At 38.3% G+C, this 24,346-nt stretch overlaps 1 protein-coding gene across 1 annotated transcript in view; it reads left to right on the forward strand.

Moving 5' to 3' along the window:
* LOC149770993 (uncharacterized) overlaps nucleotides 1-24,206 on the forward strand; it is a 45,868-nt gene extending 21,662 nt beyond the window's left edge. Inside the window, exons 3-6 of the mRNA XM_089948921.1 lie at nucleotides 7,571-7,633; nucleotides 10,847-10,929; nucleotides 17,612-17,739; nucleotides 19,771-24,206. Coding sequence (XP_089805047.1) covers nucleotides 7,571-7,633; nucleotides 10,847-10,929; nucleotides 17,612-17,739; nucleotides 19,771-19,843 — 347 coding nt within the window. The 3' untranslated portion in view covers nucleotides 19,844-24,206. The remainder of the gene's footprint in view (nucleotides 1-7,570; nucleotides 7,634-10,846; nucleotides 10,930-17,611; nucleotides 17,740-19,770) is intronic.
* The last annotated feature ends 140 nt before the right edge of the window (nucleotides 24,207-24,346 follow it).

The following is a 24,346-nucleotide window of genomic DNA, read 5'->3' on the forward strand; positions in this document are numbered from 1 at the left end:
AAGTGAAGAGTCTGTGTAAGTGTCAAAAGCCAAAGTCATATAAGTTTTGTATTTTGTACGGCTTGTAAAGATTTCTACTTTAGAAAATGTGAAGTATCACAAGTTATTATCACAAACAGAAGTGGAACATAGGGGCTTGCAAGAAAGAAAATAACCCAGACAGTTGGTGTCATCAAGAGTGCTAGAGACGGTACCCGAACTTGCTTGCCTGCTTACTTGAATTAAAGCGATTTTCGCTCTAATGGAGCATGTATCACTGGTTTAATAACGCACCGCGTGATTTTTAATTACTCCTGGGGAAGGAAAGAGAGCCTCATCCCCCAGGCTTTTATGTACTCACAGACTATTTTTAAATTTAGCCACTCAGGTGTAGGACTAACTAGTCCTTAACAACCTGACTGAAAGACTTTAAACATGAGTGGGAATTGTCTCACCACACACTCATTTTTCTGTCCGAGCGAGGTAAAGGAGGAAAAAGGTGCTCAGCAAGACAGCCATGGATGTTAAGTACTCACCAAAACGCTAGCCCGTACTTATTTCAAATCAAGTCCCGTTTTTGCTAATGGACAATAAAAGGTACCAATAATGTGTTAACCACCTGTGCAATTAGTTCAAATCTAACGAGTCTGTTAAATTTCCTACTTCCTAACATATCTGTCTAATATTAGTACTTAGTGTACATAAAAATAGCCATACTGATCTTATTTTAAATTATTATGTCTAAGCGACATATACCAGTTTGGTCACTGTTAGGTTTAAAAAATTAAGTTTGTTGTGGTGTTCCAATGGGTCAAGTTTGTTTCGAGAATAGTTTAGTCAAGGAGGGATACCAAGCCAAATATGGCTCCCTATTTAATAAAAGCAATCTTTTGGAGCCCTAAAAAAAAAGTCTGTTTTTTCTGTTAGAAGGTAACACGTCTCTCTTTTGCTTTCACGTTCTTTCCCGCACTCCTAGTCTCATGATTCTTGCTATCAGGAAATGCGTAGCCATGATGGGCGGTAATGTAAGCAGCGGTTTCTACCAGTTGACTGAGGGGGTATCCAGTGTAGGCTTGTCTGTAGAATTGGGGAAGAACTCTGACCCCTAATCCCCATTGAGAAGGTCTTGGTTTAAAGGTGTCTAGAGATTTGTAGGCAACGTATTGTATGGCTGTAATAAACTGCCCTGCTATGTTGACGTCATACAATGCTTGATCTAGCCCCATTTCGGTGTACTTCTCAACGAGGGTCAGCGTCCCCCTCCTCCTCAACCGCCTCAATTTCCTCTTCTGGTTCTGATACTAATTCTTCAGTTGAGGTAGATAGTTTCAAATCCGCTGCTATGGTGTCTGTCGCTGTTATTGTTGTTGTGGTTGTTCTTTCAGCTGAGATTGCCTGTAGTATCGGAGTGAGAAAAGAACGTAGTGCCTCCGATAATTACATTTGAGTTTGCCATACCGTTTGTGTAACATAATTGGACCTTTGTTTTGCCACCACTCTTTCCGGGACGGGTTGTTTGTTAGGTATAGTCGGCTGTTGACTAGCTGTTATTTGTGTTCTCGAGGTAGGTGGAGTGCTAACTGGCTAGGTCTGCATTTCTTGCTCCCGCTGCTGTTGCGTATATTTCTTCCCTCCACACCGAGTTCTGGACCTAATTCTTTAAATTTCGTTGTACCCGAACTTACATTATCCATATTATCACCAACAAAAGAAAACAAAACGCACAGACCTAAAAGAAACACTCATTCACTTTTTACAGAACATTACTATTTTTAAAATTTTGATAAGCGACGGAAACGAACAACTTAGAGTCACACTTTCTAACCAAGATAAAGAAATCATGTGCTGATAGACTCACTTCTGTATTTTTTCTTCTAACTGACTAACGTATCATAGGCAATGGAATGTGATTTCTTTTCGAGAGTATGGGGTAGCCCTGAAATTTTTTTTGGGAAGTTGAAGCTATGGCGATCGCTTAGGTTATAAGATGACGGCCTCCTGTGACGACAGGCTTTCTCACAGGATAAGGTCTGCTTCTTCGGAAAGAGAAGAAGAACTCTTTGGTGTCGATAAAACTGTTAACAAAGCCTCTGCCAGGTTCATGCTGCTGCTGCTGTTGCTGCTCTCTCTGCTGTTTATGAAGTCTGTACTTCTCCGTCCATTCTTCTTTCTCCTTCTTGAATTCCTCCTTGAAGAGCTCTTCTTTCAGGTCTTCAGTGACTTTCAACATTATGATATTGTCTATCTCTTCAGGTCTCGGTATCAGACTTGTCATGACCCTATGCAAATTCACATAGGCTTCGTTCAACTTGGCTTATCTTGAGCACATCTTCGTAGGAAGATGAGTCGACAATGGATGGACAGACTGGAGACACAACACAACACAACAATTTTGAATTTCTTCACTCTCTGTTGATAGTATATATAAAGGGTTATTTCTTCACTGTGTGTGGATAGTGTATAATGGTTTTCTTCTTCTTCCCTCTGTGGTGTGCGTGTGTGTGTGTGTGTGTGTGTGTGTTCGCGTACGTTGTGTAGATCGCATATTTGGTTGTTTTTCTTCTTCTTCCTCCCGAGTGTGGATAGTATATTTGCGGTTTGTATGCGTTAGCGACGTTGTGTGGATAGTATATTTGGGGTTTGTATGCGTTCGCGTACGTTTGTGTGGATAGTTTATTTGGGGTTTGTATTATCTCCCTTCTGTGTTGATAGTGTATTTGGGGTTTGTATGCGTTCGCGTACGTTTGTGTGGATAGTTTATTTGGGGTTTGTATTATCTCCCTTCTGTGTTGATAGTGTATTTGGGGTTTGTATGCGTTCGCGTACGTTTGTGTGGATAGTTTATTTGGGGTTTGTATTATCTCCCTTCTGTGTTGATAGTGTATTTGGGGTTTGTATGCGTTCGCGTACGTTTGTGTGGATAGTTTATTTGGGGTTTGTATTATCTCCCTTCTGTGTTGATAGTATATTTGGGGTTTGTTTTTTCCTCTTCCCTCTGTGTGTGTGTGTGTGTGTGTGTGTGTGTGTTCGCGTACGTTGTGTAGATCGTATATTTGGTTGTTTTTTCTTCTTCCTCCCGAGTGTGGATAGCATATTTGGAGTTTGTATGCGTTAGCGACGTTGTGTGGATAGTATATTTTGGGTTTGTATGCGTTCGCGTACGTTTGTGTGGATAGTTTATTTGGGGTTTGTATTATCTCCTTCTGTGTTGATAGTATATTTGGGGTTTGTATGCGTTCGCGTACGTTTGTGTGGATAGTTTATTTGGGGTTTGTATTATCTCCCTTCTGTGTTGATAGTATATTTGGGGTTTGTTTTTTCCTCTTCCATCTGTGTGTGTGTGTGTGTGTGTGTGTGTGTATGTGTGTGTGTTCGCGTACGTTGTGTAGATCGTATATTTGGTTGTTTTTTTTCTTCCTCCCGAGTGTGGATAGTATATTTGGGGTTTGTTTTTTCCTCTTCCCTCTGTGTGTGTGTGTGTGTGTGTGTGTGTGTTTGTGTGAGTCTGCGCGCGTATGTTGTGTGTGTGTGTGTGTGTTTGTGTATTGGTCTCTGTTTGTCCCTATAAAACTCACTTTATCCCTATCAGATACACTCTACCTACCTACCTACAGTAGCGCGTATTCAGGTCAGCCACTTGCAACACTGTTGCCATTTATCCCCTAGTGTTCAGTACAGTGACGTCACTGACGCTGGAAATTTTGAGACTATAAATATCGACTTGGGGATTTCCACATTTTGTAGCTATACATATATACTAGAATTCATAAACAGGAACGTCACTCAGGCTGAGGCTATAAAAGGATAGTGGGATTTTCCAAAGGAAAAACCCACAAGTTGGAGCTATAAATAGATAGTGGGATTTCATAGGAATTTCAGCTGATTATCGATACATAGGTATTTATCCACGATCGTCACAGAAGTTGATATTGTAAGTAGTTACTAATTTTATCCATTTTAGTCTAAACCATTGTAACTTAATTTTCAGGGATATGTTTATTTTCCTTTAAATTCTGGGACAATTTCGTCATTTTAGCGTTACTTTTAGTCACATCCATTTTGTCGTTGAGCATTTCCTTGATTATAGCTATTTATAGCATCATTACAATTATGCAAATTTTTGAACACCCCAGCAAGATTTCAGGTCTTGGTAATGCTTTATATATAAATCTCACGCTTGTACTAGTGTATGTATGTTTCTGTCTCTGTTGTGTTTGACCCTCTACCATCATTGTCCCTAGACAATCCCACCATGTTCAATTCCCCTTGACGCTATACAGACCCACTATGTTCAATTTCCATATGTTAAATTTCCCTAGTCCCTAGATAGACCCACACTTTATTCCCCCATGTTCAATTCCCCTTGTCCCTAGACAAGTCCAAACTCTATTCCCATGTTAAATTCCCATTGTCCCTAGACAGTCCCAAACTCTATGTTAAATTCTCATTGTCCCTAGAGTGACCCACGATTTTTCTCCATGTTAAATTTCCATTGTCCCTAGAGTGTCCCAGGGGTCTTTTTAATGCTAAGTCCCATTGTCCCTAGGGTATCCCACTTAACTACTAGCGATCGTCATCTTTGGGTTGACATTGTCGCTTGAGTGCGGTGAGCAAAGAATCCCACATCTCGGTGATGAACCCTTCTGCTTTCTCCAAGGGTACGTCGGCCTTGAAATCTTTAAACTTCACCGTGTAGGTGTAAGCCGTGGTTCTAAATTTTCTAGAGGAGCGCTTTTCCGTCTCTCGAATGGAATAGTATTTTTCAGGGTTGACTAAGGGTGACGAACTTGGTTTAGAGGTTTCAAATTCTGGTTCACTCATGTCCTCTTCAAAATCACTGGCATGAATCTGTGCCAGGATTTCAGCCCTGGTACGAGGCGATAGATCACGTTTCTGCCTCTTACTTTCTTCTTCTTCTTTCTTCTCGAATGAATGGGATCGTTTCATCTTGAGTGCAAAACGTCAAATGACCCGAGTTTAAACACCATAGACTAATTTATAGTCTTGGCAAACCAGCGTATATAAAAAGGGTGTGTGTCTTGTCCTTTCACTATTCATTTCACTCTCAAGCTGAGCACAACGATGGAAGAGACTACGCAGATGGAACGTTTCGTCAGAGCTTTGCGAGGGGTCATAGAAAATTCTCTTCAGACCAGCCGACAGACTACTCTCCTTCCTTTCGAGATAAAAGTCAAGATACTTGCTATATCTGTCAGAAGAAAGGGCATTGGTCTTCAGAGTGTCCAGACCGTCAAAAAAGAACAAAAACAGGGGCTAAAAAAGACAAAAGTCAAGATACCTGTTATTATTGTAAAGAAAAAGGACATTGGTCTCCAGATTGCCCAAAAAAGAAACAAGAGGAGTCAGAAGAAAAGAAGGATTCTTTAAAAGAAGAGAGGGATTCTTCGGAAGAAGAGAGGGATTCTTCAGAGGAAGAAGAGGAAGAAAGAAGACAATTCTATTTAAAAGAGGCAAAGAAACAGGAGAAGAAAAGAAGAAGGGAAGAAAATGAGGAAAAAACGGGGAAGAAATTCAAAAAACAGAGAGACTAAATAATGAAAAAGAAGAAGTGTACGAACTTTTTAAAGTGTTCTGTGGTGAATTGTGAATTGGATTGTAAAAAAATGGATAAAAGAATACATGAATGATATAAGGTAAGTGTCTTTGAGTTTTGATTTTAAAATAAGAAGCTACACTCACGCACTCATACACAGACACGTACTATAAGGGTAAAATGGGTGGGTTTATTTTTGAGTTATTGGCAAATTGAAATTGTATTTCTTTTCGAGAAATGTGGGTGGCCCTGAAAAGGGCCTTTTTTCTTTATGGTGTAGGAGTGAGTTTAACCAATCAACTTTAACTGCCTTAAGCCTTTGCCACGGCCAAGGCCTACTTCTGATGATTGGGTTGAAATCACTAAGGGTGGTACGACAGGCTTAGTCACAGGGTTGGCGTGTTTAGCTCGGGAAGGTCGTATTCTCTTCGGTCGTGATAAAGAAGTCTGATACATTTGTTTCAGACTTCTTAACTCCGCTAAAATGTCCAACAGTACCGTAGCCGTTTGATTTTCACCCTCTTGTTTCTTTGCTGCTACTTCTTCTTGCTGTTGTTGCTGTTGTTTTTTTCTTACCTCTTCTTGTTGCTGTTGCTGTTGCTGTAGGAGAAAAGCTTGTTCCGCTTCCTTTTGTCGTTGCATAAATTTCTCCAATTGTTCTTTCTGTCTCTGTCTAAAATTCTCCACTTGCGGTAATGAAGAAGGTAACGAAGGTTCCGGAACAAATTCTTGCGAGGTAAGAAAATCCACAAAATCCCAATGTACCTCTTCTGAAAGTAAGTCCGGGTTCCCTTGGGCAGTCTCCCCTGCTGGTGCACCCCAATGGATCGTTTTCTGAGTTTCCGTCATGTTGAATCACTGTCGCATAGATTGACTGTACACAAGCGCTAGCGAATCTATATAGACCAACTGACGTCACAGACTACTCTCTTCGGATTGGATGCGGGCTGACTGAATTTTGTAACGCGTGTTTGGATTGGTGAATGAACTCAATCCGTTTCAATCCTGCCTCTACCTATAAATAAGCGCAGTTCAGTGCATTGATTCACCTGTTCTCGTCGCTTCAAGATGTGGACCGATGTGCAATCTTCTACGCTTGTGTCTTCCATGATGTTCCGGACGGACATACCCATGTATGTCCGATCCAAGTGGACCGTTGTCCACAGGACAAACACCAGCCTGTGGATACGTAGGATCTACGTAGAAAGACAAGGATGCCTGAAAAGAGTGCTGATTTACGGACCAACAGTGAGACGTAGCCTAAGGACAAGAAGAAGACCAATGCGGTACCATTTATGTTAATGAATACATTAACATAAACCCAAAGGCCCTTTTCAGGGCCAGCCATATTTCTCGAAAAGAGATAGCCTTTCCATTGCCTACCCCTTTTTTTTTAAATTTAAATTTAAAAAAACTTTTAAAAAAAAAAAAAAAAAAATCCCAAAAGCCCAAACTCTATTCCCCATGTTAATTTCCCTTGTCCCTAGACAAACCCAAACTCTATGTTAAATTCCCATTGTCCCTAAAGTGGCCCAGCGTTTTTCTCCATGTTAAATTTCCATTGTATGTATATTGTCCCACGATTTTTCTCCATGTTAAATCCCCTTGTACGTATATTGACCCACGATTTTTCGCCATGTTAAATTTCCATTGTACGTATATTGTCCCAGGGGTCTCCGTAATGCTAATTCCCATTGTACGTATAGTATCCCACTTAACTACTGGGGTGGGAGTCTTTAAGTGAGGAAGGCATGGCCTACAAATAAGAAGAAATGTGTTTATTTTTTTCATGGAGGTTGTATAAATGGAAACACGTAGTTTAAGAATAATAAGTCGGGCTACAGTGACGCATTATAAGTCTACGTTTCAGTTTGTTCTGCAGTTTTTGTTGTTGAAACCAGAGCTAAATATTTTCTAATCTTTGTATAGGATTGTAAGAAAGAAGTACAATTGTAACTAATTACGTGAAATGGTTTTGTTATTCCAAATATAACTAAATATGCTATAATAAACAATTACTCTCGTGTCTCGTTATAGGCAAACAGCTTTTCTACCGAGACTCGTGTGCATGCAACACAAACAGTCAACTGGAATCATTAGGTAAAATATCATTCTCACCTTAACAGAATCACGTGCGCGCAAACCCGGTTCGGGGCCATCCATAACCCAAAATGCATACGCTTGCCTATGGGGAGGGGGTCTACTGATAATGTACGTACGCATAGGAAACGGGTGGGTGGGTGTGAAACCTCAACAATAAGCCAACATTGTTCCAATGCCAATTTCTCATGCGTCCCAATTATACAATGTATACATGACCATACGTTGGCAGACTGGTACTTACCACAAAACCAAAGACAGACGGTTACTTACTGAACCTTCTGATAAACTAAAGGCAGACTGATACCGACTAAAACATGAACTCGAAGATAGACTTACGCAAACGTGCTCACAATATTTCATCTATGAAATAATGTCTTGGGAAAAAGAATCGTCTGACGATATGTTCTTCCGCTATAATAAATTACATATTTTATGATGTGGTATAAAACTATTTTGTATAACAAATACTAAGGTCAAAATGAAAGCTAGAACAGCATCTGAGAAACTATCTGATTTTTTTTTCGCAGAAATTGGAATATACATATGGATTTAAACATTGTTTTTAAGAAGAAAACAAATAAGAAAAGAAATATTTCCCAATCGTATGGGTAAACTATGTCCCAGTCAGAAAGCAGGCGAAATAAAGAATATTCCTCTACATATATACACATCTGCACGTCTTTCGTATTTAATTGGCTAGATAGTTCATGATATATGCTCACGGTAACGGCGTAAATATTCTTTTTTTTGTTTTTTGGAGGGTGCTCTCCCTGGTTGATCTTCGCAGGCCATTTTGGGAGGCCCTTCTGCCCTACTTGTGGTTGTATGTGCTATATTTTTTTCTTTATTTATAGTTTTTTTTTATCTTTATATGATTTTTCATATATAACTGTATACATTTTTGTAAAGTATTGTTTAAATTTTTTTATTATTATTATTATTATTTTTTTTAAATTATTATTTTTTTTTTGAGCAGAAGGTGAATATTCTATTCGTCATCTTTCAGAAGGTAGGTTTGATTCAGTTTTGCTTCTTCTTCCCTTTTTTGTCTCTTAAATGCCCTCCTTTTGCATCTGTCACTGTTTATTTCCTGTTCTAGCGATGTTGTTGGGTTGGGTTCTTTGGATGTTTCTTCTACTGGTTTTCCTGTTACTTGTTGTGCTTTCTGTTGTTGTTGATGGGTTTGTTTTTGTGCTAATTGGTGTTGTTATTTCAAGCTCTTATTTTCTTGCTTTTCGTGATGATTTGTGCGTTGTAGCTCTAGTTTTTGTTGCTGTTGTTGGAGTTTATTTTGTCCATTTTGTCCATTTTGTTGTCTTTGTTGTATTTGTTGTTGCCATTGTTGTTGTATTTTCCCTTTTTGTTGTTTTGGTTCTTGTTGTTGTCGTGATTGTGATGTTATTTTTCCTTGTTCTGTTTGATGCTGTCGTTCCTGATCCCCTTGTTGTTGTTGTTGTTGTGTTTTCCCTTGTTGTTGTTGTTGTTTGTTTCCTTGTTGCCTCAAAGTTGGGACGATTTCCAATGTAGATGTGTAGACTTGTTCTGTGTTCGTTGATTGGTTTCCTGGGTTTTTAGGGCATCTATGTGGAGTGTGTCCTGTCTCTCCACATCTGTTGCACTTTCTATGGTATATACAACCCTTATACCAAGCTTTTGTCAGAAAGCCATGTAGGTAGAAGGCCCTTTTGATCTCTCTTAGCTTTGTTTTTTCAATTTCCAATATTCTGATACCGTTGTGTATATTGAAACCTGGAACTGTCGCCAGCCTTGATTTCTCTACTCGTATACCGAATTTTTCCTCGAATCGGTCAACCGTTTCTTCTAGGGGTATTTCCATAGGAATATCCGATAGATATAGTTCTCAAGTCTGTTTCTTGATCTTTTTTAAAATGGGTGTTGGTTCTTTAACTATTACAGTTTCTCCAGAAATACTTATTTCTCCAAACTGTAAAGCCGGCGATTTCCCTCTTGGGCGTATTATTTATCCCTCGTATCCTTTTCTGTTGATGGAGTAGATTTTTTCTAGAATGTCCTGGTTCGTGATTTTGAGGGCTATTATTACTGTAGATGTATTCGGAACTCTTTCCCTCGGTATATGTCTAATGTCTAATTCCTGAGTACCTTCCTGATATTTGCATTCAATAAAGGATCCTTCTTCAGTCTCAATTCTTCTTGTTTTGAAGAACAGTTCTAGTTTCCTTAATGCATTGTGAGCCTCCGCCATGTTTTCTCGTTTTTTTCCTTTTGCGCGAATAGTGTTCACTCTATATTTTCTCCTCTTGTATATCTGTGTAATTTCTTGTTTATGGTCCTATATTAACAAATTTCGATTCTGTATGTTTGAAAATTGTAGTTTTAACATTCCATATTTCAATGCTCTTACGAGCTGTCTTGGTTGCCAACCCTCACGCTGTATAGCCTAAATATTCAGTACAAACCATACGAGGTAGAAAGGCACTGAACCGCTGTACATCAAATTGGTAGATATATACTAACCGTTTTTACTCGTGAAAGCGGTATCGCTAAAAGGGAGCAAAAAAATTAGAGATGTTCTGTGGTAAAAAAAACATCTTAGTGTGGGATTCAATATATCTTCGGTAAATATTCTTTACATTATAACAAAGAAGTGTATATTTTTAAAAATGATGCTTTGCTGTTAGAAAAATAAAAATAAAACACATTTGGGCTGTTCCGTGTTTCCTCTGCCTCAAACGTTAGCAACGGGCGCTGTGATTCAGTGGTTAGCGTGCTGGACTCGCAACCTAAAGGGTGCTGGTTCGAATCCTACCTTGCATCAGCCAGGATCGGCTACGGTGGTGTGCCATTGGGCATGAACTCCAATTGCCTCGACACTAAATAACCTGTGTTAACGTGCAGAATAATATTAAATGGGTGAGAAACGTAAAATCCTAGAGGTATGGAATATAATAATTTGGTATTTTGTGCTTGTAGGTTATGGCTTTGAATGGAATAATTTTCACCAAGACAAACGGTAATTCCTACGACTGACACGACTCTCTCATTTAATATGCCTTTAAGTTTCTTTCTTGACCCATGTTTGGTGACTATCAGCGAGCCAGATTGATCAGTTACTTATATTTATATCATTTTAAATGCATTTAGGATTCTCCTCTTGACCCATGTTTGGTGACCGTCTGAGAGCCAGGTCGAACAATTACATATATTTATCTCATTTTATATTCCTTTAAGGTTTCTCTCTTGACCTTTGTTTGGTGACCGTCAGCAAACCAGGTCAACAAGATATCACAGAGACGTCTTCAAATTCACCCAAGGTATGTTATGAGTGGTAACATCTCGAGCTAAACTTTATATTCTTTATATTAATGGTTTAGAATTTGTTATATCATTCAGTTATGAGCTACTTCACACTAAGAAGGTATCACTTCTTGTATTACAATAATATCATTATTATTAACAACAACAGCAACAGTACAAATGATAACGAGAATAACGAAGAATAAGACCAAGGTCATGATCAACGTTCTCTCTAAGTGAATGGTATATGTACGTGCTATGCGCGCTGCATTGTGCAAGCATTACGGTGATTTTACCATTAATGTTGGATTGAATATTTGGTAATTTTGATCTGCTGCGCGGAGAACAATTCAGCTGCGCGTGGATGTGTGAGGGAACATTTGGTCATGATTATGATGGCGGATTTCATGGGAGATAAATCCACTCTCTCTTTTATCACCAGTAGACGCCTGTGCCGAGATTTCCTTGCCTCTCATTAATATGCATAAATCCGCTGAACTAATCATTGAGAGCACGAACATATTTTTCTCGCAATTTAGCCTCGACATGACATTTCACGCTGTTTTAATGAGCCAATCAAAATGTTATCTTCCAATCAAAGTCACTGATCGATAAAACGTTCATTTTCATCGCTGTGTAAGACATTTTTACACTGTGTCTTTACTTACATATTTTTGTGCGTTCTCTTGAAAAGGGATAAAATCACAGCAGAGGCAGGTACAACATCTTCGCTTGCCAAAGTTTCGAAATGTTAAAGTTAACGTATCTACAAGTTGCTGGATCAATCAGATATTTCATTGCTTATGGTCAGTGAATTTTATAAGACGCAGTATTGCATTTAGTCAAAACCAAATTGTTCAAAATTTAGACACCGTTCGTTTATGATCAACACAACTGGAATCGACTCATAAAAAAGCAGTTTTCTACTGCCGGTCCGTAGTTTGCACAAGTATATTATTTCCCTCAAACACGCGTGTAATGGCTTCCCTCAATAACGTTTTCAGACTTTAAACTTACAAAGTATCCATCTGAAGTCAATTGTCTCCTCCATTTTCGACCGATGTACAATGTACCACTGTAACAAGCTATTAGTTAGTTGGTATTATCCGTGAAGGGAAGCTACTAGTTAAATCAAAATATGTCGTTAGTACAAAGCACTGAATATTAGATCTATCAGCAGAGGTTTGGATAGGTGAACATGTTGGAATATTGGCTAGCGAAGATGGCCACAGGTAATGAATGGTGCGCTCAACAGTTTCGTATTTTGCATGGGGTTAATTTCTTTAAAGAGAAAATTTTCCCTAGTCTTCCTCAGTAGTTATACTCGATATATATATATATATATATATATATATATATATATATATATATATATATATATATATATATATATATATATATATATAGATAGATAGATAGATAGATAGATAGATAGATAGATAAAGTCCTTCGTGGTCCTAAAAGTTGCCGTGAGGATTCTGGGCCCATGTTGTTCCCATCCTATCAGTGCATTATATGCTTGCTTTGACAGCAAGAGCCCCACACCCTGTGTATGAGGCACGTTATCTTCCTCATTTCCTGCATACAGTAGCATCTCTCCTGTCATCAGTCTTCTTTGTCCATACTTAGTCCATCTTGTCTCACTAAAGCCCAGTAGGGATAGATTGTAGTTGTAGAAAATAAGCATCAAGATAGACAAGAGAAACTATGATGAAGGAATCGCAGCGAAGAAGCGACCAGAAGTGGAAACATGAAGAAGCTGTATGACATCACCAAGAAGCTGTCCGGCAAGTACAGCAAAACAGAGAGATCCGTAAAGGACAAGTAGGGAAAGACCATAGCAAGTACAGAACACCAGATTAATAGATGGGCAGAACATTTTGAAGAACTGTTGAACAGGCCAGCCCCACTAAATCCCCCAGAAATCCACCCAGCCAACGTAGATCTCCCCATAAGCTGTGACAATACCACAGACGAGATCAGGAAAGCCATCACCCAGCTGAAGAACGGCAAGGCAGCTAGACCTGATGGCATCCCAGCAGAAGCCCTCAGAGCAGACTTAGATGCTTCAGTGGAAATGCTATACCACCTATTTGAGAAGGTCTGGGAGGAAGAAGAAATACCGACTGACTGGAAGGAGGGATACCTCGTCAAGATCTCCAGAAAAGGCGACCTCAGCAATTGCTCCAACTACAGAGGAATCACACTCTTATCAGTACCAGGGAAAGTCTTCAACCGGGTCCTCTTGGAGAGGATAAAGGAGGCAGTTGACCCACAGTTATGAGATAAGCAAGCGGGCTTCCGGCAGAACAGATCATTTACGGACCAAACAGATACTCTTCGCATCATAGTCGAGCAATCTTTGAAGTGGAATTCTTCACTCTACATCAGCTTTGTCGATTATGAGAAGGCATTCGACAGCGTGGACCGAGAGACACTCTGGAAACTGCTTCGCCACTATGGCATCCCAACCAAGCTGGTGAACATGATCAAGAACACTTACAACGGAATGTCCTGCAGTCATTCATGCAGGAAAGCACACAGACAGCTTCCTAGTGCAGACTGGCGTGAGACAAGGCTGTTTGCAGTCGCTGTTTCTCTTCCTTCTCGCCATCGACTGTATTATGAAGACGTCCACCAATGGACGGAGAAAGGGGATCGAGTGGATATTGTGGAGTCAACCTGAGGACCTGGACTTTGCCGATGACCTAGCACTCTTGTCTCATAGTCAGCAGCAAATGCAGGACAAGACCGACGTACTGGCAGCCACATCAGCACAGGTTGGCCTCAACATTCACGAAGACAAGACCAAGATCCTCAAGATCAATTATGCCAGTAACAACCCAGTCACACTGCAAGGAAGTCCATTGGAAGAAGTGGAGTCCTTCACGTAAATGGGCAGCATTATCAACCAGCAGGGTGCCACAGACGCATATGTCAAGGCAAGGATCGGAAAGGCGAGAGCAGCTTTCATACAGCTGAAGAACATCCGGAGCTCCAAAGAACTTTCCTTAGGTACCAAGATCAGAATGTTCAACTCTAACATGAAGTCACTCCTACTGTATGGAGCAGAGACCTAGAGAACCACCCAGTCGACCGTAAAGAGAGTTCGGACCTTCATCAACAGCTGCCTAAGAAGAATTCTACAGATCCGCTGCCCATACACCATCAGCAACACCAACCTGTGGCAAAGAACCGCCCAGCTTCCGGTAGAGGTCGAGATCAAGAAGAGAAGGTGGGGTTGGATAGGACACACCATACGTAAGCCGCCAACCATCATTATCAGACAGGCATTGAAATAGAACCCTCAAGGCAGGCGGAGAAAGGGACGACCAAGAAACACCTGGCGACGTGACCTTCAGGCGGACATCACTAAGATGGGTCACACCTGGAGTCAGCTTGAGGGGATGACACAAGACAGAAGCCTCTGGCGATCATATATATATATATATATATATATATATATATATATATATATATATATATATATATATATATATATATATATATATACACTGACATTATATCTTGGCGCTCGAGTGTCGCTCTAAAGCGCTGTCTGTTCCGGATCAATGCCATTTCACCTCTGTTTGCGTGGGTTCGTGTCTAGGATTCGGCCACTGTGGGTATGTGACAAAGCTTGCCAGTAGCTTCTGGTTGGTCGGTTATTTTCTCGGGGTTTTACCGGGTTCTTCCTCCACCATTAATACTGGCCACCATGCATAGCCTATAGTGTGCTGAAAAATGGCGTTAAACCCCACAACACCATCAGCAACAACATTATATAACTGTTGTATTGTTTAAAGAACTTTAAATTCCCTTTATTTAGGTGCAATATTGATGTGTGCATTTTGGATTATAGAGTAGAAAGTTTGGCCTTACTTGAGATGTACATCTATCATTTTCTATTCCTGGACCAGAGGCAAATTGTAAAACAAAGAACCGATGACGTTTTTCTTTACACTTTATATCATTGGTGGTTCATTCATGACATTTTCAGAAACTGGTAGTGTCTATTCTAGCAAATTAATTCTTCCTGTTTAATAACCGCTGAGGATAGTGTATTTTGGACTAATTCAGGCTTATATTGTGGACATATGGGATCAGACATTATGGTTAGCTGTGTCCTTAGATCATTTACAATTTCCTTAAAGTACAATATCCAAGGAAATTTCAACCACAGAACATGAAAATAACATAGGGGTAGGACAAGATTCTCTTCACTGTGTATGTTGCAAATACAAACTACATCACCTTACACCTCACACTTTCTCAGAAGAACATAATATTTGGATAGCGCCCCGCCCCCAACACCCCCCCCCACAACAAAGATATTGTTATTGTATGATTCAATTTTGATTGTGTAGCTGAAATATTTAAGTCGCAAGCATCGAAAGAGTCCTTGCTGAATGATTCTAAAAATTTTCACCACAAACCACAGAGCATTTTTATTAGTAGCAAAGTCCCACACAAACCAAGCCCCCCCCCCCCATTAAAAGTGGGCTATTTTAGAAATTAACATTGTATTTTCTCAATGTAGCAACCAATGCCATGCTGAAAGACAGAAACATGAAACTTGCCACAATTATTCATGCTATGTAACTAATAAATTTTGCTATTTGAAAAGGGATGTAACATTTCATGTTGATGGATGTCAAAAGTCAAAGGGTAAAATGTTTGCTTTTTTTTCTTACACTATAAAGAAAAGGAATTAAAGAAAAGGAATTTCCCAGGTTTTTCAAACTGGTTATGGCCATTTAAACATGACATTGTATATCTTAGGTATTGTTAAAAGAGCTTTTAATTCCCTTTATTTTGGTGTTTGACTGATTGGTATATTTTGGTGTTTGACTGATTGGTATATTTTTTGGTGTTTGACTGATGGGTATATTTTGGCGTATATATTATACAGCGTGGCCTTACTCTAGATGCGCACCTATCAAAACACTGCATGCTCCGTTGGCCATTTTCACTTCACATCATTATGACTGGTACAGGTTGTAGTCGTGGTCAATGCTATATTCGCTTTCAAAAATACACATCATAGTGACTATTCAAGGCTGTATTCGCTTGTAAAAATGCACATGATTATGGCAGGTACTGGTTGTATTCACCTTTAAAAATATACATTATAACCAGGGCCGTAGAGAGCGATCACGGACCCTGGGGTAAAAACACTTGTGCTTCTAGTTCATGTTCAAAGAAAACTTTTCTTTTATAAAATTAAAAAGGTTTTTTTTCGGCTCCTCTCCTTGGCGGCCCTGATTATAACGACTGGTACAGGTTGCATTTGCTTTTAAAAATATACATCATCATGACTGGTACAGGCCGTATTTATTTTTTAAAATGCACAATTCTCAAAAACGTAAAACGTAAAATGGGGAAGACTGCAAAGCAGATGCGGTGTGACAACCCATTTTGCCAGCGGGAATAAGACTCACATCATGAAATATAATATTCTTCAAGCCCCCCTTCATGTCACATGTTACTCTCGAAGCTTTACGTCATATATTATGATACTCTCCAAGACCTACGTAATGTAATATGATGATCTCAAAGCCCCGTGTAATGTGATAGGATACTTTCTAATCCTCACATCACGTAATTGATACACTCCAAACCGTTTTTCCTTCCGTTTTTGAGTTATCTCGCGCAAGTAAGGAAAGCCGCAACAGTCGGAGAAAATGACACATCATGCATGGACTATCTCTTACTTGCATGGGGTGACATGGTGCATGAAGTGATGATGCATTGAGTGGCATGATGCATGGAATGACAGGATACATGGAGTGGCATGATGTATATAGAATGCCGATGAATGGAGTGGCATGATACATGGAGTAGCATGATGCATTGAATGACATTATGCATGGAATGACAGGATACATGGAGTGGAATGATGTATATAGAATGCCGATGAATGGAGTGGCATGATGCATAGAGTGATGATGCATTGAGTGGCATGATGCATTGAATGACATTATGCATGGAGTAGCATGATGCATGGAGTGATGATGCATTGAGTGGCATGATGCATGGAATGACAAGATGCATGGAGTGGCATGATGTATAAAATGACATGATTAATGGAGTGGCATGATGCATTGAATTACCTTATGCATGGAGTGGGATTATAAATGGAGTGGCATGATGCGTGGAATGACATGATGCATTAAGTGTCATGATGCAAGGAATGACATGATGCATGGAGTGGATGATGCATGGAATGTCATGATGCATTGAGTGGCATGATGCATTGAATTACATTATGCATGGAGTGGCATGATTTCTGGAATGAGTGGCATGATGCATGGAGAGGTTGATGCAGGGAATGCCATGATGCACTGAGAGGTTTATGCATGGAATGACATGATGCAGGGAATGACATGATGCGTGGAGTGGATGATGCATGAAATGACATAATACATTGAGTGTCATGATGCATAGAGTGTTTGATGCATGGAATGACATTATGCACTGAGGGCTTGCTGCCTGGAATGACAGGATACATATCATGATCCATGGAATGACATGATGCATAGAGTGTTTGATGCATGGAATGACATAATGCATTGTGTGGCATAATGCTTCCATGTCTATAAGAACGATATACATATTTTGTGCAGTTGTAATAAACATTTCATGCATTTATTGTTTACCTCCACCCATCTTTTTGTCAACTGTTTATCTTAACTACAGGAACCAGCAAACATTTTGAACGAAGGATGTCAGACTTTTCATCACAAGCATTGCATACATACAAGGACCTGTTTTGATCAATCGAGACAAATGTGCTGCCCAGAAGGAGTCTACGAAGGGCGAATAGTGTACGTAGAATGTTGTATTAACTATGTGAGTCTGTGTGTGTGTGAAAAAGAGAAAGAGAATGATAATGTTGTTTATCTCAACTTGCTCCACCACAATGCTTTTGCTAGCGACAACAATTGTTATTATTATTATTATTATTATTACAGATGTCCGTCACTTGAGACAAACTCCAAGTTCTGCACTGACAATGAACTCTTGGACAAAAGGAACGCATGTGCTAAAAAATACAAGTATGGTACGCATTTATTTTAGTTCAGTTCAACTGTTTAATCTCATAAAAATGTCCATGCTAATAGAGTTCATGCTCAAAGAATACATGATCATAGAGTAAATGCTCATAGAGTACATGGTCCTAGAGTCCATACTCATAAAGCACATTGTACTTGCTCATAGAGTACATGGTCCTAGAGTTCATACTCATAAAGTACATTGTACTTGCTCATAGAGTGCATGGTCCTAGAGTCCATATTCATAAAGTACATTGTACTTGCTCAAAGAGTACATGCAACAAATATTGCGTTGTTATCACATGCTATGACTTTAAAAAGATGTGTATGGAGGGTAATAAAAACGCTGGGAACTAGAGGACGACATATATGAATAATATTCATATCATACTACCGTACAAATAATGATCTATCTCTATTGGTCCCGCTCCGGTGGTCTAGTGGTTAGAGCGTTCGCCTCGGATGCGGGAGGTCGTGGGTTCGAAGCCCGGATGAGTCATACCAGAGACTTAGAACAATGGTACTAACAGCTGCCTCGCTTGGCGCTGAGCATTAAGAGGTTAGTGTTAGGACTGGTCGGCCTGGTGTCAGGATAATGTGACTGGTGGGATATCATTCTACATGTCTGTGGCATGATGCCCCAGTGCTGATCACTGTAAACTGCCCCACTGCAGATATTAAAGCGATATAATTGAAAAATTATTAACGCTACGTTAAAAATCCAAATCACACACACACACACACACACACACACACACACTGTTTCAAATGTGCATCTTGTTTTCTTGTTACTAGAAATAAACAATTCAGTGCACTTATATACAGATGATTTGTTCCAGAAATACTTTTGAGTTAATCTTACACATATTTTAGTACTCACTAGACAGGCAAAAAGAAAATGACATTCATCTTTAAAATCACGGCATTAGGCTACAAATTCTGTATATGTAAGTTGAGACGACCGCAGGCAACATATATCCTGAACTCTGTTGCAAAGTAAGTTGACATACCATGGTCTATGTTGTTTATTCCACTCCGAACAAACTGCATAGACCCAGATATGCCTGAGCATCATGTGACGCTACACTTACTTACTGCATACCACCATGTCGATACTATATTAACCTCACGTAGTCATAACTCAATGCAGGTGCACATGTACATGCAGAAACAAGAATGAAAGTTTCTTTGTTTTTTTAAATCAGAAATTTAATTTAGAATATCATATCAATACGTTTATACGTTGACGTTTTCTCTCGGTCAAATGGAGAATAAACCTGGAATGGCGGTATACTTTTTAAATATCGTGACAGCGTATGAACATAAAAGAATAAAAGCAATGTATATCATCATCTATAAAATCATAAATCTAATTTAAGATATTATACCCATACGTTGATCAATCTATCTATCTATCTATCTATCTATGATTTAAACTGACATTTAGTTTCGCTTCTTCTTTCACACCATACATTTATTTCAAGAATATATTATATGCGTCATAATTTGCCACCATATCAATCGTTCTTTTAATCAACCGATTGAAATATATAGATTTATATGTTTGTATTTTCTCTCTTCGGAATGAAATCTGAAACGACATTGTCTGTTTAAATTATCACAGGCCTGAAATTAAATCACACTTCTGTGTATAGAGCCCAAGAAGTAATTTCCATAAGCTCAGAAATATATTTTTCATCAACTGTACTATAAACAATAATAAAAATGAAAGGTTTCTACCTTTATCTACAATATTCAGATTAGTTTTCTGAAACTTCATATTGTTAGGATTTTGTTTTGCAGGCTACCACATTTCTTTCAGAGAAATGATCGCCCAAGACAATGGTTACCGAATGTTCAGTGCAACCGTGAGTGAAATAATAATCATGCCCGAGGGGTCTCAGCTCTTGCCCGAGGAAAGATTTGTCAACTTAAAAATCGACGCGTTTGGCCTGTGCCATTATACGTTAATAGGAACAACGTTTATAGTATTTTCAGCCAAAAAACACAAGTGGAATGCTGATTCGGATTTTTACCTGGATAAAGATGACTTTGTTTTCAGAAAAAAATACCCAAAACGAACATTTGATTCATATTAATAAGAACTGCAAGGAATCAACGCAAAAATATGGAATTAATACAGGTATTGACAGTGTATCGAATTCTGGACATAAACAATTTTGCCGTACACATAGTTCGGTAACACTAAAATTTATTTTTTGCTTCGGCATGTATTTCATTTTCAGATAATTAGTTTAAGATTTAACACTCTCTCTCTGCTTTGACAAGGTAATATGGGGTAGGAAATGTCAGCATTTAACACGCATAAGTCTCACATACATTTTTACACTTGCCTCTGAAGGCACGGGTTGCTATTATTAAGTCGGTTGAATCAATCCAGAGATCTATGCAAATAGACCGGTCTCTGTTTTGATGTGAACTGTTAGAAGAAAGATAAACAGTCTTCGAAAACCTTTTTTACATAATGCAAATATAACAAATCATGAGTGAAGAGGACACGGAAATTATTCAATTTTAATGTCATTACACGTAGAAATCCTGTGTATTCACCTGATGCGTCTGACATTGGTGGCTGCGTTACCACATCAGTAAAAGGAAGTTCGGAAAACAATAATTTTAGGACATCTAAGTTCTACAAATTTATCTTGTATAAATAATGCTTCAGAATTATTTATTTTGTCAATTAATAACTGTTTTCAAACGGAAATGAAGAAAGATTTATTTTCGTTAGAGCATTTATTGCGCGGAATAATAGAGTAAACATAATCGGAGGAAGGTTAGCGCAGACATATCACGGAGAGGTAACTTCGTCTGATTTTAGAGCTAAGAGTTTTAAATAAAAGACTTGAATGATTCTAAGTTTATTTGCATAGATTTTGGTTCCTCGTTTGTTCATTTCTAAATTCAAACGTGAATTTTGGGTCTTGGCAACCTTGCACTCTCGTTGGCTAGTAGCTACGAGTTCGTAGCCTCAGCTTGATTTGTTGTGGTTGAGGCTACGAACTGATCCCATATCATGTAATGGAGCGAAAAAACAGCATCACTAAAGTCAGAAAAACAAACTGTAGAAATCTACTACATAAGTATAATCATGTTGTGAAAGAAGTTTGGCTTATTTTGAATTTATTAAGCCCTTACACGATAAAATAAATTGGCATGGTTACTCAAACCTTATCCTGTCCACCATGACAGATAACGCGAGACTCTCGCCGTGACCCCTTTTCTACGTAAGGCTTGCCAGACCGTATTTTGGACATTCTACGCTATATTATTATCAATCAAGTGCGAATAATCGCTTCTTGGTGGAATTTCAAAGTTGCCGATAAACCGTATTTACTTTTAATGCTCAGAATATCTGACGCAATCGGCGCCATATTTTTACTACGATTTGTTTACATTTCCAAATAAGGCGTCAATGTCCTTATATGGCACTCAAACAAACAAGGCTGAGAACGGAAGTAATCATTATTTGAAAAAATATGGCGGACAAACTAAACGAAAATATCGGCTAAAAAAGGTAAACGAGATTTTACAACTATTTCTACAATGATTTTCGATATTTCCGGTATTAAATAAGAGGACTACTCAATTTATGGGATTCTATGCAAGGAATGTGTTTAAAGTGTTATTTTTAGGCTAAAAGAGCGCCGGGTGTGATTCACACCCGGCTTGCTCCATTAACACATATATGCTCATGTTAGTACCCTGTCTACGATGTACGAGTAAGGGTACTAATATTAGTACTAGTTGGCTAGCAGACGTTGCATCCAAATTTCGATTGTCACTTAAGTTTTGTTTGCAATCAACTCTCTTCAATATCCGATTTATCAAGCGTTTTCAGACATGATTATGATTGTGTTGAGGGTCAGAACCTCCACTTAAACAATTTTATTACTATATTTAACCAAGAGATTTTTCTTAAAGAAATGTGTACGTTTGTTGTAGAAAGTAAAAGTCACACTGTAACGTTGACAAGACCTAATCGCAACAGTTCATGTAATTTTAGTCACTAGTAATTTGCAGAATTTTTGTGGAAAACTATTTGTAATGAGTTAATACTTGATACATACTTTTCTTGTTTTGGGTACGTTTTTATGCAGTATTTGTTATAATGTCTCCTTACTGATTCAGTAAATGCATTCTAAAGGATCTGCAGTCATGACACATTAATATCAGCATGCATTCTAAAGGATCTGCAGTCATGACACATTACTATCAGCATGCATTCCAAATGATCTGCAGTCATGACACATTACTATCAGCAAGCATGTTCATTGTTTTTAAGAAGAGGAAGCAGAAGAGGAGGAGGAGGAAAAAGAGGAGGTGGGGTAAAGAAGAAGAATGAAATAGGCTTAAATATGAAAATGCTGATTTTGAATAACATACTTATGAGCAAATATCTCTCACAAATGGAAAAGAAGAGAAAGTAATTCGCACCGGCGAAAAAATGGCATCGAAAGTGGCGATATCATTTTTGTTCGGTACTTAAATATCTTATCGTGGAATGCATCAATAAATGTGGAAATAAATATTATGGAACAGGTTTCTATATAATACTTTTTAATAGTTTCACTACTGAGGGCATTGTCGACATTTTAAATGCGTTTTAATTTATTATCTTTGTCACCCTCATTATGTCTTGATGACATTAAGTTTTATGCACAAATAAATTTTATAGTTTCACTATTTTTGTCAAATCTGCACGTATTTCAGCAGTGGTATGTTATATTTGTATTCCAGCAGTGATATGTTATATTTGTATTTCATCAGTGATATGTTATATTTGTATTTCAGCAGTGATATGTTATATTTGTATTTCAGCAGTGATATGTTATATTTGTATTTCAGCAATGAAGTGTTATATTTGTATTTCAGCAGTGATATTTTTATTTAAGGCATTTACATCAGAGGATTTGCTATCCCATACTTAATAGGTATTAGAATTTTCTTTATAAAGTTTATGTATTTGTTTCATGACTTCATAACAAATGGTACGAGTCTGTAATTACTTGTCATTTTTTATATAAAGTATGACTTCAAAACAAGTTGTACAAGTCTGTAATTACTTGTCATTTTTTATGTAAAGCATGACTTAAAAACAAATTTGACAAAGTCTGTAATTACATTTTTAGGGATAATTACTCTTTATCATTTGACCAAACAGCTACTAAATTACATAATCCTGCTATATAAATTATGTAACGAAGTGGATTTTTTTTTTGTTCAATGGTAGAATCTTGGATAAAAGTTGTGATTTCTCTTATGCATTGCAAATTGTTTAATACATCGGCCTAACTTAAAACATCTATGTGTGATTTGGATTTTTAACGTATCTTTAACAATTTTTCGGTCATATAGCCACGATGTCTGCAGTGTGGCAGTTTATAGTGATGTCTGTCTCTGAAGCATCATGCCGCAGACATATATCATCATGCCATACCCAGTCATATGATCCTGACACCAGCCCGACCACTCTTAACACTAACCTCTTAATGCTGAGCGCCAAGCGAGGCAGATGCTAGTACCGTTTTTATAAATCTTTGTCATGACTCGGTTGGGGTTCGAACCCATGACCACCCGCATCAGAGGCGGGCGCTCTAACTAATTAGACCAACGGGAGTTGTTCTTAATAAATTATTGTAGAGCTTAGTAGGATTATGTCGTTGATATAGACAGTTCACAGTATAAAATAATGTATTTCTGTTGATATGGACGATAGAGTTTAGTAGGAATAGAATCGTCATTCGAATACATTATCTTGCACAAAAATATGTATGTGCCGCTCTGTCATCGTGATTTTACAAATATGGATTTTGTTGCTGGTCGGTTATAACATTCTATTTACATGGTAAGTATGTAAACTTTTAGTACAGTTTCCAATTTCAGTAGTTTCGAATAATTTTCTTGTGGCATTGTAATTGCATTATCCCTACCCCATCCAAACTCCACCCCCACTTGTGTTTTGTGGCGCTGCCTTTCCGAATTACCTACATTTGTTGATACATAATTCCATTTCTCTTGCTTCATTTAACATTTCATTAAATAATTTAGTTCACCTGGAATGATATATCTAAAGTCTTCCATTCCATAATCTGGTCTTTGTATCCAGATACACGTTGAGTGTACGTGTGCAGCTGGATTGTGTATATGTGTATTTTTTTTGTGCGTGTCATTTATTTCCAGCTGTGTTATTCTCGTTAAATAAAGACTAAAGTTATTATTATTGTTATTATTATTATTATTATTGGTAGTAGTAGTAGTAGTAGTAGTAGTAGTATTACCTACAAAGTATAAATTTCAAACAATTCTGTCGCCCGAAGACGAATATATTTATACTCGAAAGACTATGAAGCATTAC

Source organism: Sinohyriopsis cumingii, unplaced genomic scaffold (assembly GCF_028554795.1).
Source record: "Sinohyriopsis cumingii isolate HCF-2022 unplaced genomic scaffold, ASM2855479v2 utg002140l, whole genome shotgun sequence".
In the NCBI taxonomy this organism is placed as follows: Eukaryota; Metazoa; Mollusca; class Bivalvia; order Unionida; family Unionidae; genus Sinohyriopsis; species Sinohyriopsis cumingii.